This window comes from Phaseolus vulgaris, chromosome 6 (assembly GCF_051622355.1).
Source record: "Phaseolus vulgaris cultivar YP4 chromosome 6, ASM5162235v1, whole genome shotgun sequence".
In the NCBI taxonomy this organism is placed as follows: Eukaryota; Viridiplantae; Streptophyta; class Magnoliopsida; order Fabales; family Fabaceae; genus Phaseolus; species Phaseolus vulgaris.
In genome coordinates this window covers 26,407,014-26,422,369 of record NC_143503.1, presented here as the reverse complement: position 1 = coordinate 26,422,369, position 15,356 = coordinate 26,407,014, and the positions used below count along the sequence as shown (strand labels likewise).

General features: G+C 30.9%; 2 protein-coding genes across 6 annotated transcripts; one reads left to right on the top strand and one right to left on the bottom strand.

The window, feature by feature from the left end:
* Window positions 1–1,095: 1,095 nt before the first annotated feature.
* Window positions 1,096–5,643, top strand: LOC137831648 (uncharacterized). 4 transcript variants are annotated; one of them, XM_068639411.2, is made up of 3 exons: window positions 1,096–3,254; window positions 3,667–3,883; window positions 4,414–5,643. In XM_068639411.2, the coding sequence occupies exon 1, from the start codon at window positions 1,265–1,267 to the stop codon at window positions 3,098–3,100; it is 1,836 nt and encodes a 611-aa protein (XP_068495512.1). In that variant the 5' UTR covers window positions 1,096–1,264; the 3' UTR covers window positions 3,101–3,254; window positions 3,667–3,883; window positions 4,414–5,643. The 4 variants fall into 4 exon arrangements, with proteins under 4 accessions (XP_068495512.1, XP_068495511.1, XP_068495510.1 ...); XM_068639410.2 differs by having other exon boundaries at window positions 3,667–5,643; XM_068639409.2 differs by lacking the exon at window positions 3,667–3,883 and having other exon boundaries at window positions 1,107–3,254.
* A 4,328-nt stretch (window positions 5,644–9,971) lies between these two features.
* On the bottom strand, window positions 9,972–14,484 carry NAC028 (NAC domain containing protein 28). Of its 2 annotated transcripts, none has more exons than XM_068639407.2 (7): window positions 14,345–14,484; window positions 13,871–14,218; window positions 12,953–13,230; window positions 12,195–12,554; window positions 11,567–12,031; window positions 10,915–10,999; window positions 9,972–10,823 (listed from the first exon to the last, which is right to left on the bottom strand). In XM_068639407.2, exons 2-7 carry the CDS (start codon window positions 14,031–14,033, stop codon window positions 10,159–10,161), a joined length of 2,016 nt encoding a protein of 671 aa, XP_068495508.1. In that variant the 5' UTR covers window positions 14,034–14,218; window positions 14,345–14,484; the 3' UTR covers window positions 9,972–10,158. The 2 variants fall into 2 exon arrangements, with proteins under 2 accessions (XP_068495508.1, XP_068495509.1); XM_068639408.2 differs by having other exon boundaries at window positions 9,972–10,820.
* Between the last annotated feature and the right edge of the window lie 872 nt (window positions 14,485–15,356).

The following is a 15,356-nucleotide window of genomic DNA, read 5'->3' as shown; positions in this document are numbered from 1 at the left end:
AGAGCATGATCAAGGCGTTTTCGACATACAAAATCCCAAACTCGATAAGTGTCCCGATTTATTTGCGTAATATCTCCGATTATATTACATAAATGCTCTAATTTACCTACTCAATACACCTTATAATGTTACATAAATGCTTTAATTATATTACAAAATACTATGATTTATATACATGATATTCAGATTTTATGAAATAATACTCTAATACATCACATTAAAACTAGTAGAAACCAGAGTCAAAAATCCAAACCCATAAAGATTTATAAATACATAACCACTCAAAATAAGTACTCTCAACTTCCATCTTTACTATATATTCGCTTCTTAAGAATGATGAATGCTGATAGTTAGCTCTCCGGATCAAGTGGAAATTGTTTATTTGGTGTTTGGTGACAAAATCCAACAGAAAAAGATATATGTGCAGACTCTAGATGTTAATAAATATTGTTCCAATAAAGGTCTGAATTAAACTAATAATGAATGTTTCTCAAGTAGAGAGATATGCGGAGGGATAAAAGTAAAATAATAATGACTGATTAAAAATTAACAGCAGAAATTCTAATTAATTTAAAAGGTAATTAATTTCATTATAATTTTAATCAATAATTATAAAATTATTTTTTTAATAAATATTTAACATAATTATATATTGTACTTAAATTTAAAATTATTGACTAAATATTTAATGCAGTTGTATTTTCTTATTGAATTTATATTTTATATTTTATTTACTTGTGTAGACTTGAATTGTATTATTTATTTAAATATTTATGATCATAACAAATTTAATCAAAAAATATTTTTTAAATTAAATTTAAATAATAATATTGTTTTATATTTTTTATAATTAATATTATTATATATAATTTATTTATTATAAATAATTATATTTATTTATATCATATTATAAATATTCTTACTATTATTTAATTTATTATTTATTTATATAAATATTATTATTAAATATTTTATTATATAATTTTATTCAATATAATTTTATTTACATTATATTATATATAATTGATTATATTTTATATATTTAATAATAATAATTAGTTGTTCTATATAAAATAGAACCCACCTGTGTACACCATCCTACACCGCTTCAGATCTGTATCAATTTGCCTTTGCTTTTAGTTTCTCTTAGTCATTTTCACAAACATCTTTCTTTCACTCAACTTTAACCAAATTAATAAATTTGGTTATTCTAGCCCTTTGTCCAATTTCAATACATTGAACTGTGCTTTTTTTTTTGTCAGTCATGAATAGAATCGGATCTAAATTATCTCTTCTCTCTGTTGGGCTATTACGCATCAACCATAACTCACTCTGTGTTAATCGATGTCATATGGTAGAACATCCGCTTATGGGAGATGCTTTCAATTTCTTTAACCTTTTTAGGTATGAAACGTTTTTAGCTCCGCCAAATTTTGGTTTCTCAGTCAGGCCCTTTTCTACTTCATCTTCAACAAGAAGCCTTGGGGAGTCAACTGATGTCCCTGCACATGAGGCGTTGAGTGATGACGATGATGGGGAAGAGGATGAAGATGATGATTATGATGATGGTCATGGCACGAATAAAGATAAGAATGGTACCAATTGTAGTAAGTTACATTTAGGAGATGATGATCTTGCCGAAGATGTTAAAACCATTTTGGATATAATGCATGAGATGGGTTCTGGACCATCTGACATTAAGCAGAAGCTTGAGCATTGCAGTGTGGTGCTATCACCAGAGCTGGTTTTGGAGGTAATTTCAAAAACTCGCAATGATTGGGAAGCGGCTTTCACATTTTTCTTGTGGGCTGGCAAGCAGCCCGGGTATGCTCATTCGGTTCGGGAGTATCATTCTATGATCTCCATTCTTGGTAAAATGAGGAAGTTTGATACTGCTTGGACCTTAATTGAGGAAATGAGAGGTGGTAGAGCTGGTCCATCTCTTGTCACTCCACAGACACTGTTGATCATGATCAGGAGATACTGTGCTATACATGATGTTGCAAGAGCAATCAATACTTTCTATGCTTATAAACGGTTTAACTTTCAAATTGGGCTAGAGGAATTTCAAAGCCTTCTTTCTGCCCTTTGCCGGTATAAGAATGTTCAGGATGCTGAGAACTTACTGTTCTGCAACAAAAATGTTTTCCCATTTGACATTAAAAGCTTTAACATAATTCTGAATGGATGGTGTAATTTGATTGTTAGCACCAGTCAGGCAGAAAGAATATGGAAGGAGATGAGCAAGAGAGGAATCAAACACGATGTTATCTCTTATGGAAGTATCATATCTTGCTATTCAAAATCTTCTACACTTTACAAGGTGCTTAGGATGTTTGACGAGATGAAGAAAAGGAAGATCACTCCTGATAGAAAGGTTTATAATGCGGTAATTTATGCTCTAGCAAAGGGTAGGCTTGTGAAAGAAGCTGCCAATCTCATTGGAAAAATGGAGGACAACAACATTATTCCGGATGTTGTTACTTACAACTCCTTGATCAAGCCTCTTTGTAAAGCTCGCAAAGTTGATGAAGTTAAACAACTTTTTGATGAGATGTTGAAGCGGCGCCTATCCCCAACAATTCAAACTTTCCATGCTTTCTTCCGTATGTTAAGGACCAAGGAAGAAGTATTTGAGCTCTTGGACAAAATGAGAGAGCTGGGATGCTACCCAACCAATGAGACTTATATAATGTTGATAAGAAAGTTTTGCCGCTGGCGCCAGCTTGATGATGTATTTAAGATATGGGATGCAATGAGGGAAGATGGAATCAGCCATGATCGTAGTTCATATATAGTACTGATTCATGGGCTGTTTCTAAATGGAAAACTAGAAGAAGCATACAGATATTATGCAGAGATGCAAGAGAAAGGCTTCCTTCCTGAACCAAAGACAGAAGAAATGCTTCAGGCATGGGTTTCTGGGAAACAGGCAAAGGAGGACCAGGTGACAGATTTAGAACCTAATCAACTTGAAAATGATAGTCTTAAAAATACAGTGAAGGACATACCCAGTAAATTTGATAGGGAAAAAAATTTTCTTCGCCAACCTGAGACCAGAAGGGTAACAAGAGAACGAGGATTTTCTTTATGGGATTAAGACAAGGTCCAATGGCACTTTAACACTATATCTTTGAAGATGATACTTATTGGTCAGCGTACCTCAAATTCCATTTTGTTTACTCCAAACAGGTGGATGGAATGTGGGTGCATAGCCAGACTTCAATTTCCTTATCATGAGCAAGAGCTGCAAGGTTAGTGCAATTCATAGACAACCAAAGTTTGTTAATTATTATAAGATTGAAGACTTTTTGGTTAAAAGTTTTAGGGATCTAAATTTAATTGCCTCTTTACTACTGGTTAACCTTGGTGAATGTTGTTAATACTAAAGCTGAACTCAGGTGCTTCTATGTATTTTCATGAATTTGTTATAAATTCCGCAAGTGCAGCTAGAAACTCAAACCACCGTTGTGATTGTTTAGATTACAGAGAAAAATGTGAATTGATAGTTGCTTGTTGATCATCTTATTATAAATCTACTTCAGAAGTAAAATTAACACAAATGAAGTTAATACATCAAAGAAATAAAATAATTAACTTATGAAGTTGCACGAAAATCTAACTACAGACCTTGAGTTGAACTTCCATTAGTTTTTTATGCTGCAGGGTATAACAGAACATCTTTTATTTTCATGTCTTTGGCCCTGAGACATAAGATCTTCTGTGGCCTCTGCTCTTTGGTCTTATGGATTGTTAGAATCCCTGCAAACATGATACTTTCCCGTGAACCATCATTCAACTATCATCAATACTGGAGATTATTTGATCCTGGGTTTGAAGTGAAGTGACTCAGTCTTACAAGAGTGTCATGATTGTCAATCAGGTTAACTGGATAGCTGAGGGTTATTTTTGTGGCTCTTTCTGTTTGTTTTTATTTTGGACCCAGTAATATAAGACTAAACTAGTAATGCTATTGCTATTTAACCAACCTTGTATTTAAAATTTTCTTATGATTATTTGAATCCTGGTAGCATGATTTAACATCTTTCTATTAAACCTCTAGATGTAAAGAATTCTGCTGTTGGATGGATTGGCTTGCAGGTATTTGGAATGAAATACACAACGCTGCCAAATGCATGGTCTATCAATTATGTAATATACCGATAGAACAGAATCAGGAGTTCGCAAAAGAGAGTTAGTATTAGTGAGGTGCATGAGTGAGCTTAGTGTATGGAATCCGTAACTTTTATTGATACGTTAATTCTTATCAAAATGTTCATATAACAATTTGTGGATTATGGCCGCATCTGGTCTAGTGTCTCTTAATGGTGTAGGTAGCTTGAATTATGGGTGGTCAAAATGAAGAATATTGAATTTATATCACTTGATTTTTTCATGCTTTTTTATTAACAGGAATTGGTAGATTTCAAAGATCAAGATACGTATGAATTCTTATTTTCAGAATATTATGAAATCATCAAAGAAGAAGAAGGGCTGAATTCTGAACATGTACACTCTGCCCATAGATTCTTTAAGAATGGCAAAAGCAAACGTGACTTGGATCCAGATGAAATAGGTTTAGGGGAAGATGGCAGTGGTCAAAATGAAGAATATTGAATTTATATCACTTGATTTTTTCATGCTTTTTTATTAACAGGAATTGGTAGATTTCAAAGATCAAGATACGTATGAATTCTTATTTTCAGAATATTATGAAATCATCAAAGAAGAAGAAGGGCTGAATTCTGAACATGTACACTCTGCCCATAGATTCTTTAAGAATGGCAAAAGCAAACGTGACTTGGATCCAGATGAAATAGGTTTAGGGGAAGATGGCAGTGGTGATTCTGAAGACGTGAATAACTATATAGTTTCTGATTGTGATGACCTGAATGAGACAATAGAATCAATGTCAGGGAGGACAAAGAAGGGCTTGGGAAAGTTATCATCAATGAAAGGAAATGGGAAAGATAAGAAAAAAGAGTTTATTGGATGGGGTTCAAGAAGTCTTATGGAATTTCTTGAATATATTGGCAAAGACACGAGCAATGAATTTTCTGAACATGATGTTACTTCAATCATTATTGAGTACTGCAGAGAAAACAATCCTTTTGACCCTAAGAAAAAGAGAAAGATACATTGTGATGCACCACTGAGATTCTTACTAGGGTGGAAATCAGTAAACAGAAACAGCATGCAAAATCTTCTGGCACGACACTTTGCTGAGAATTTTGAAGAAATGCGTGATGTTAGTAGTTCTGAAGATAGGGATTACAATGAACCATCCAACCTTTTGAGAACCTTTTGAGAAAGAGAAGATCGATTTCATTTACAAAATCTCATAATCTGAACATAGTTTGTGAAGAGCATCAAAGCTGTTTTGCAGCCAAAGTTAGTTATAACCTCAAGCTTGTCTACTTGAAGAGGGGTTTATTGGATTAACTTTCAAAGCAACCACAACTTTTGATGACAAAGTGCTAGGAAGTTATGTTAGAATCAAAACTGATCCGTATGACTATTTACAGAAGAATTCACATCTGCTTGTGCAAGTTGTAGGTAATTTATCTCCGTGATGTCTTCAAATTACTGAAATAGTAGTTGGTAGTTTTTTAAATTTTTAATGGAAGTAAAGTAGTTAATTTTTGCTGGATGCAAAAAGGTTTTCAAATAAACTACTGATAGTGTAATTGTTTGACGATCTTATTTCTGAAATGCAGTCAAAAGTTTTATACAAAAAAAATTATCGGTTCGTAGTTTGCCTAAAATAGAATTCATGTTTTGTAATGAAGAGATACACAAGTCTGTTGCAGCTAGTAAGTATTGTGTATAATATGTGAGTTGAAGAACTGTAGGCATATAAACTACTTTTGTAATGAAAAATTATAGAAGATATTGTGCAAACTGCTTTGTTATGTCAAATTGTTGAAGATCTCATATCGATTAGAGATCAGGACATTTCATAATATATAACTGAGTGCAAACTTTACCTTATAAGTCGATTTTATGAGGATGAGTTAGACTTAAAATTCACTTTTTAACTTGGTATCAGAGCTCTCGATATGAGAGACTATATTTATGTAATTATTTTCTTTTTGTGGTCAGCCTTCATTGCCGCAATTGTTTTTATTTTATTTTTTCGGAAAAATCCTCAATTGGTTTTGAATTTTCATGGATTCTTTTGTTAAGACATCTAACTATTGTTCCTTAAGTATGAGTGGTAAGAGCTTTAGTTTCTTAGGCCTCGATTGAGAGTCCCTTAGCCCTCAACTAGGGGAATCCGTTGCCTTAAGACCTTGACCGGAGGTTTGTTCCGGTATGCTCAATAGTCTCACATCGCTTAGGAGTTGAGACCAAGGTCAATTTAAATACGTTTTCCTTCTTTAATCCACCCGAGACGTCTTTTAAGGACAAAATTGTAACGTCAAGTTCTAAAATAGATAATACTTCAGATGCGATGATTGAACTTATTAATGTTATCTCAAAAGACTTGAAGGCGAAAGACTTCTTAAATAGAAAACTTACAAGAAAGAAAATATATAAATATTCTTTCACAGTTTAGACATATGTAGTAGATTTTAAAATAGTAAATAGTTAGATACGAAATAAAAAAAGTTATACAATTTTCTTGGGGGAAGAATACAAAGATACATTTCTTCAGTGACAATTTGTTATGGTTTCAATAATCTAGATGCATGTAACTGCTTCGACTTTCTTTAGAGAAAATTTTCTATTCTTCCATAGTTTTACTTTTTTTAGTCATAAATAAATCAATAATTATATTGATAAGGAAAGGATAAGGAATCGAAATTGGATTTGTTGAAATGGATAAAAGGCAAGAGATAAAGGCTTACCTACAAGGTGTAGTGGTTATAACATTTGAATATCTTTTACATTTCACGTTACGTAAGTAAAATCAAGTTATCTAAAGATTTTTCTATATTTAATAATAAAGAGGTTTTTAATATTTATAACATCAAATTACCTTCCCTAGCATACAACTTTTGTTTCAACATTTATAACATCAAATTATTTAAAGGAATAGAGATCAATTATACTAGAAAAAGGAAGATGTTTTTGGTTCTGATAGGATTGGATCATTGATGTTGTGGATTTAGGAAAAAAAGAGACCTTGTTCATGCATGCTAAGTGTGCCTTTATGTCTTTCTTTGAAATTAGGTGTGATAAAAATACATATTTCATTGGAATTATTCTCAGTGTTTAGTACATACTTGTTGGATCTTTTGCTTTATCTTGTAATGTATGTTATATAGTATACACACTGATGTTAAATACCGCATTGTACGTATGTTATGTAGTATACTAATACTGCATAATTTCCTTATGTCTTTTATGTTTTGTTTTGAATTAAGGATTAAATTTGAAAGAATTAATTGAAATGATTTAAAGGAAAAGTATAGAAAGTAAAGTTAAATAAAGTGAAAATTATAAAAAAATTGATGAATTTTTTTAGTTATATGGTGGATGTAATTAAAATTTTATTTTCCTTAATAAAAAAAGTAAAATTACAAAATTATCCTTATATTTAAAAATAATTAAAAAATATATGATTTATTAACTTGTGCATTTTAATTTTTTGTAATTAAAATATTATTTCCAGTTTAATGTAAGAACGAACTACAAGCAAAATATAAATTATGTAAAATTATTAAAACATGAAAAATTATCATAATTTTTTTATTTTTAACTAAAAAATAAATTTTAATATTCGTAATTATAAAAGATGTGTGCAAAAATTTATAATGCAATAAATCTTAATAAGTTAAAGCAAAAATATCCATAAAATAAGTGTGTAGTAAATATTAAACAAAATAGTTACAATACATAATATAAATAAAAAATAATAATATTTTAAATATAATAGTAATTATACAGTCAAATGTCCGAGTTAAAAAGAATACAAATAATCTTATATTATAAATATATAAAAACTTACTAAATAAAAATATATAAGTTAGAATTTGTTAAAAAGAATACAAATAATCTTATATTAAAAATATAAATAATCTTTTATATATATATAATATAATATAATATTTTTTAAAAGAAAGAGATAATTATTTTATATATGCTAGGTGAATTCATATAATAAATAAATAGATAAAAAAATTATAAATGTTATAATAAAGTTAGTGTTTAAAAATAATTATTTTATCACTTCAACGAAAATTTGGACCACAAAACGATCCAAAAAAAAACAACACACTACAAGCAAATAATAAACCATCACATCCACAATCAACTGAAAACTCACTTCAGTTCCACACCAGAAACATTTTCCAAAGAACCACACCAATTGATATCAATAAAAAAAATGCATCAAAATCTAAAAATGGTCATTGTACTTTAGAAGAAACTCACCTTTAAGATTTCAGCTCCACCAGTGAAATCTCTACCTCCTCATGACAACAACCTTCGCATGCATCCACTTTTAATATTATGGATTCGAACTCACACCCATTCACAAATGCATCACTTGCACATTAGGTTTTTTCAAAACTTCACCCTTCAAACATTGACAATTTGGGAATTTACTTATCAGGTAGGGCTTCCAAGCTCACACCAACGACATTAGGAATTTAGGACCACGATTGGGGATTTTGAGAAGCACAAACATAGACGAGAGATAGAGATTACAGACATTAAATTTCACTAAGACCTTTTTTACATATGATTTTAGTGATTTTTTTTTTCATGTAACCGTCTGTTAAGCTAACACAAGAGGCCTAGTCAAGATTGTCAGTCACACCTACATTAATCCAAATAAAAAAACCTTGCATCGACTGAGCAAACACATTAATTTGATATATTTTATTTATATTATACTCTTTTAATTTAAAGAATATATTTTCTTCATCGGTATGTAGCATAGATACTGACACGAATACTGATACGACACGGACACAGACATGAATATGAAGATACGTATAATCTCTAAAATATAGGATACGAGGACACAAATCTATATAATATATAATTATGAATTATATAAATTAACAATAAAGATTTATGTGCACAAATATGTTTTAGTATTTTTTGGAGCAGAAAAATGTTTCTCATGGCTAGTTCAAAATGATTTTTTTTCCTTATTTTTATAATCATAATAAAAATTTATACAATAAATTTGAGTTTTTAAAAAATTAATGTATTTATTCTTTTTAAAATTGTATTAGAACTTTGTTAGAATCGTAAAAAATTCAACAAATATTTTTTGAATTGGACACTGATACGTGTTTTACAAGTGTCGTACGAGTGTCAGTGTCCGATACATGTGTTAAACACAGACACTCCAAAGACACATTAACTATTTATTCTTATTTTGACTTTTTTTTTAAAATTTGTGTAGCTATAACGTCGGTATAGTTTGTTTAGCCGAAACTATTTTTTTATATCTATTTATAGAATTATTGTCGACTTATCATATATTAATAATGTCTGTTTTTTTATCACGCTTATTTATTACAGCTAACCAGTGTTATTTTTTAGAGTGTAATATACTGTAACAAACTAGGGATAGCTAGTGATATTGTTGAATTAGTTTTAAGTTTTATTGTTATTTCTTGTTGGCAGATATTATCTATTATTAATAATACTAATTAGCTTTTCAGTATCTGTATTATATAGTCTTAACCAAGTCTATGAAGATAATGTTTAGTGTAATATCTTTCAAAAAATTTAAATTAAGGGTTATAGAGTCATTCAAATTTAGTTAATTCTATTAGTGAGAGTATAATTATTTATTTTAAATGAAGTGTTATTCAATATGAGAGACTTTGTATACATGCACATGTGTTTAGAAGTGTATTTCTATAAAAAAGACATAGAAGTGTAATTAATAATTTTTTTCTCTTCTTAATTATAATACTACTATTGCATTCTCACTTATCTAATCATTATCAACTAATTAATAAAGAATATGATGTATAGCCTGGAAAGAACTTAATGTAAATGTGTAACATTTTCAAATTTAATATAATTCAATTGAATATAACTAATTCTTAGTAAGGATGTCACCAAGTAAAATGAATACAAATATTTGAATGCATAAAAGCTGTGTGGGAGGAGTTCAATATGAGAATTTTGATGTGATTAGAAATGAAGTTAGAAACTAAAAACAAAATAAAAATTAGGGTATGATTTCTAAGAGTCAACTATGATATGGTTAGCCCACATGGTGAACAGAGCCAATGATATAGTGAGGAAAATGCTTATCTTCTTTAGGACCATGCTAAATCCTTTCCCATATCTGATACCAACAAACCAAACCTTTTCTTGTTCATTCCTAGGCACACTCTCTGTTGCTTCTCCCATATTCTTCATGCTGTAAACACAGCCACAACGTTTAAGGTCTGGTTTCCAATCTTCCACTAATCCCTTTAAAAAAACACAATGCATCAACAAAAATGCAAAGATGAATTCAAGAACACTTGCTACTGTGTTTGATGGCTTTATTAGCTTCCCTGTCACACAGGCCTTAAACTTTCTAAAGAAAGAGGGTCCTTTCTTGACTGTTGCTTTCTCTATACATTGATTGGCAGCCATTACTGGATTGAGTTGAACTTTGACGGTTTGTGAAGGAGCTATTTGATGAAAGAATGTATCAGCTACTTGATGAGTTGAGACAAACATCGCATGATTGGTTTTTGTTTCCTCAACAACATCATAGTTTGTAGAATTTGAATAGTCAATGTTTTCCTCATTTAGGAAGTTCTCATTGGGGTCTTCATCATTCATGAATCCCATTGAAAAATCATCAATCTCAGTATCGGTTATTTCTTTGTTGCAACTGTGTTTCTCAAATCCTACTACAAATAAAACATCATTAAAATTTTGTTAATATTGATAATTTTTTCTTGACCAAGGTCATTACAAAAAGAAATTATGGATTGAAAATACCTTTCAGTTCGTTTTCTTCCGTATTAGTTTGGAAGTTTGAGATATCATCAATTGGAACAATATTTTGCTGCTCTTCCATAAAGCTCTGACAAATTAAGTAGAGAGAAGTTGATACAACAAGCATTCTTTTTGGAAACAGACTTACAGTAAGAAATAAGAAAAGAATTTTAAAAAGTTTAAATTTGTTATTACTATGAATTAATTACATTATTTTATGTATGGTTTTTAATATAATTATGATAAAATTTAAAAAATGTACACAGTTGACGTAAGGGAGAAAGATAAAGATAGTGTTTAAAAAATATTGTAAAATAACATTATAAAAATAATATAATTCTTACGCAAAAGTAAACTCCCGTATTTAATTTAATTAATAGCAACAATAATTTAATGCAGATAGATGTGAGTTTTATTACTAACTTAATTTTTTTAAGAAATGTGTAATTATTTATATTCATAATTTGAAATGTAATATAAAAATATTGCTCCCACAACAAAAAAATATTTCCAATTTATAGTATATATGTATGGAATTAATTTGCTAGATACTAATTTAAAATCCATTTTCAATCTGGGTTTTACACCTTGAACCAATGATGGATTTCCATAATTAATATGATTTTAAATTAGAAAAGTTAGCAGTAGGACATACCTTTTCCACATTTTTGCTGGACATTCCCACCCATCTTAAATTCTCCATCATCCTCTCTGTCTTGAATCCATCATCAAGATCTCCAATCTCAATTGATCTTGTGTTTTTGTCTTCCCATGCTTTGTCAACAAATCCCATGTTCATGGTGTTCATATCGTTGACATGATTGTAATTGGTACCAACCATAAAAGTAAAGTCAGTTTCATGAGGAGCATAATTTTCATTGGCATTCATGAATGGTTGTGATGAGTAGTTGGATTGATTTATTAACTCCTGCGAAGCATGAGCAACTGAAAGAATTTCCTGCAAGATATCTGTTTCATTTCTGCTTCCACTCATGGAACTCGATCCTTGTTCCATCTTCAGCTTGGAAATGCCAACTTGAGGGAAGTCCAAGTCCTGCATCTGCAATGGAGGCATGCTAAACCTATGCTGCATCCTTGCACACTCCAGTGCTACATCCACCTACAAAACAAATCATACACACATAACTATAGAGTTTAACACGTATGAGTGTCTGAAAATATTTATGCTATAAACTAATTAGATATTCGCAAATTATGTTGTCTATATAATTAAGACAAACATTAAACTATAAAGATGTATCCTAAGATGAGGTTGGTATTACCTTTGATGGAGGATAGCTCATGGATCCATAATTGGGAAATGAAGAAGTGGATGCTGTTGGAAGATTGAGCAAGTCTTCTGATAAGAAATGTGACCATGCTGTCTCATTATCCCTTCTTCCACCATTGATATTGAAAGCAGTTCCATTTATGTTTGGGGATGTATCCATTGACATAAAATAATTTGAGCTCTCTAAAACTTCACCTCTACCTTCAGAGTATAGCTCGTTAATGCTTGATGATTGATCACTTGCAATTATCTGATTTGCATGGCTGGTGCTCACATTAACATAGTGTTGATCTCCAACTTTTGGAGGAATCACTGCAGTCTTCTTGAACACACGACAAAGAGCATATGCATCCTAAAAAAATAATTAAATGTTAACGTAGAGAATTTAAAATGAAAACGTATCTTTTGTTTATCATACAATCACTGTGGCTCCATAGGTATAATATTTATTTAATTAAATTAAATTTACACAACTAGAACAGGCATGAGATGATCAGTTTATAATAACAATATGTATTATACCAATAATTAAAAATCACTATTAAAAAATATTTTCCACGAGCAAAATCAATCCAATTAATAACTTGATATTTGATATTAAAAGAACCAAAAATTAGAAGATAACTGTGTATATTTTACTCATATGTTCTGCAACAAAAGAAATATACATAAAGTTAGTAAAGAAAAACACTAAAATAAGACAGAAAAGAATCTTGAGAGTAGATGAAAGAAAAGGAAGAGAAGATGAACCTGCAAGCCTGTATTGGTTTCACACTGTGTCTCATCAAGACGGTACTCATGCATAACCCAACCTGTGCGACAACCATGTGGTGCCCTACCTCGATAGTAAACTAGGGTTTTCTTCATTCCTATTGCACAATTCTGAGAATTCACCTTACGGTCTTTCCCTGTGGCTTTCCAGTACCCAGATTTGGTTGCACGATTTGTTCTTGATCCATTTGGGTATTTTCTATCTCGAGGGCTGAAGAAATACCACTCCAAATCTTTTCCCGGTAACAATGACTTCCCTGTGCGAATATATAAAATATTAATCCTTTCAGACTTGCGTTGGTCACCATGAAAAAGCAAATGGTTTTTGAAAAAGTAATGAAAATTATTAGAAACTCCAAGTATATGCATTGATTGCATGGGGGAGTTATGTGTGTATATCATGTGGAGAATGTAATTCTTTTTCTGTGTTTGACTGTTTTTGACTTGGGAATCCCACTATTCCCTCGTTACTTTGTCTTGATGTTCACAATAGGATTATAGGAAGTATCAATCCTATATTTGAATTAAGGACCTATATCCTCCCTACAACGTACCTCTGCATAATCCCTAGATATTTTAGGCGAAAGCACAGGAATATACTTGACCAATACAGCAAGTATGTGTTTCATGCATGATTGGTTAACAACCATAACCAAAATCGTGTCTAAAGAACTGTGACCCCACTTTTTTAACACTCTGTCGCATAGTGATTTACCAATCGATAATGGTTTGAGGTGTTTTTTAAACATGGGGATGCTAAACATGAGTCATGACAAACTATTTATGAAATTTTGTTGGAAGAATGAGCAATCATGTGGATGTGTGTATATACACATATATATAAAAGATTGTTTTGTCATGTGTCTTGTGGGAAGTGTTATTGAATATTATACTAACCTGGCAAGTCCCATGGTTCACACTTATAAAGATCAACTTCAGGGATGATCTCTAGTTCAATCTTACGACCATTTATCTTTCTTCTGAGGTAATAAGAAACAAGTTCTTCATCTGTGGGGTGGAACCTAAACCCAGGAGGCAGTGAAACAGGAGCCATATTCATATATAAACCTGAATCTAAATGAAATAAACTGTGTAGGATCTCCTTATTGGAATAAATTGATAACAAAGAGTATAGAGAAATCTACGAGTAGCAGTCTAGCTATAGTTGCCTTGTAACCCTAATAAAAATGGGGCACGAAGCCTCAATTCCAATTCCAAGTATGATCCCTTACACAGATCAAAACCCTGCCATAAACAAAGAAAAACTAATTAGCAACACTCAAACAAACATATATAACTAATCTCTCTATACATATTGCATGTATATGTACGTAACAAAACATATGTTTATAAGGGACACATATATGAGACCTTAATTGGGAGGAAGAAGATCCAGAGACACAGAGGAAGAAGAAGTTGAGAGAAAGTTTTGGAAGGCAAAGAGGAGGGAGGGAAGGTGGAATGTTGGGGTTGCTTGGGGTTTTGATAAAGAGGATTGAAAAAGAGAAGATTGGAAAAACAAAAAGCAAATAAGGACTTGTTGTCTCTTTCTTTCTTTTTTTTTCTTTCAAGTACTTTTCGTTTGTTTTTTGATCAAACGAATGATTCCTCTTATCTTTGTCTTGAAGCTTGAGTTGATGATTATGACATTTATTTCTGTAACCTTATAAATAAGTCCCTTGTGTTCTCCAATGATCCTATGCTTCGTGATTGTTCTTTCTTAGATTCTGGCCTTCCACGCATGACAATACATATGAAAAATGAATCTAATTCATACCTTTATTCGTTGGATTAAGAATCTATACATTAACGTGAGGAAACTATTGCCAACGAACTTTGGCGGCTGTTCCCAACTGAACTAACGACCCTTTCACACTTCTTTTTGCTTCAATCAATTCTTTTGAGCTTCATAAGGGTCCTTCCTTTTGTTTCCCCTTCTCTTCATCTTTGTTTTACTATATTTTTATGTTACAAATGCCATGTTTGAATAATCAAAACTTTGGTTTTAAGGTTTGGAATTCGAAACACAAAGAAATTGATACTGCATTATTGTTCCTTCTATTTTTGAATATTTTAAAAAGAAATTAATTAATTGTTAGTCTAGTTATTTGAACAACGGACTATACATTCAGGAAAAATGCAAAGAACATTACATGTAATAACTATAGAGGTGATGCATACTTACTGTACTTTCTCATATCAAGGAATTTATGAAATTAATTTGAACTGATTAAATTGTTATTTTTACCACATATGGTTTAAGCCAAATCCAATCAATTCAATTCAATTTTTTGAAACCAAAATATACATTAGAAAAATCACTTTCTATATCAATTATTTTAAATATGTTACATAAAAGATTCTATCAATGTACAAACGCAAC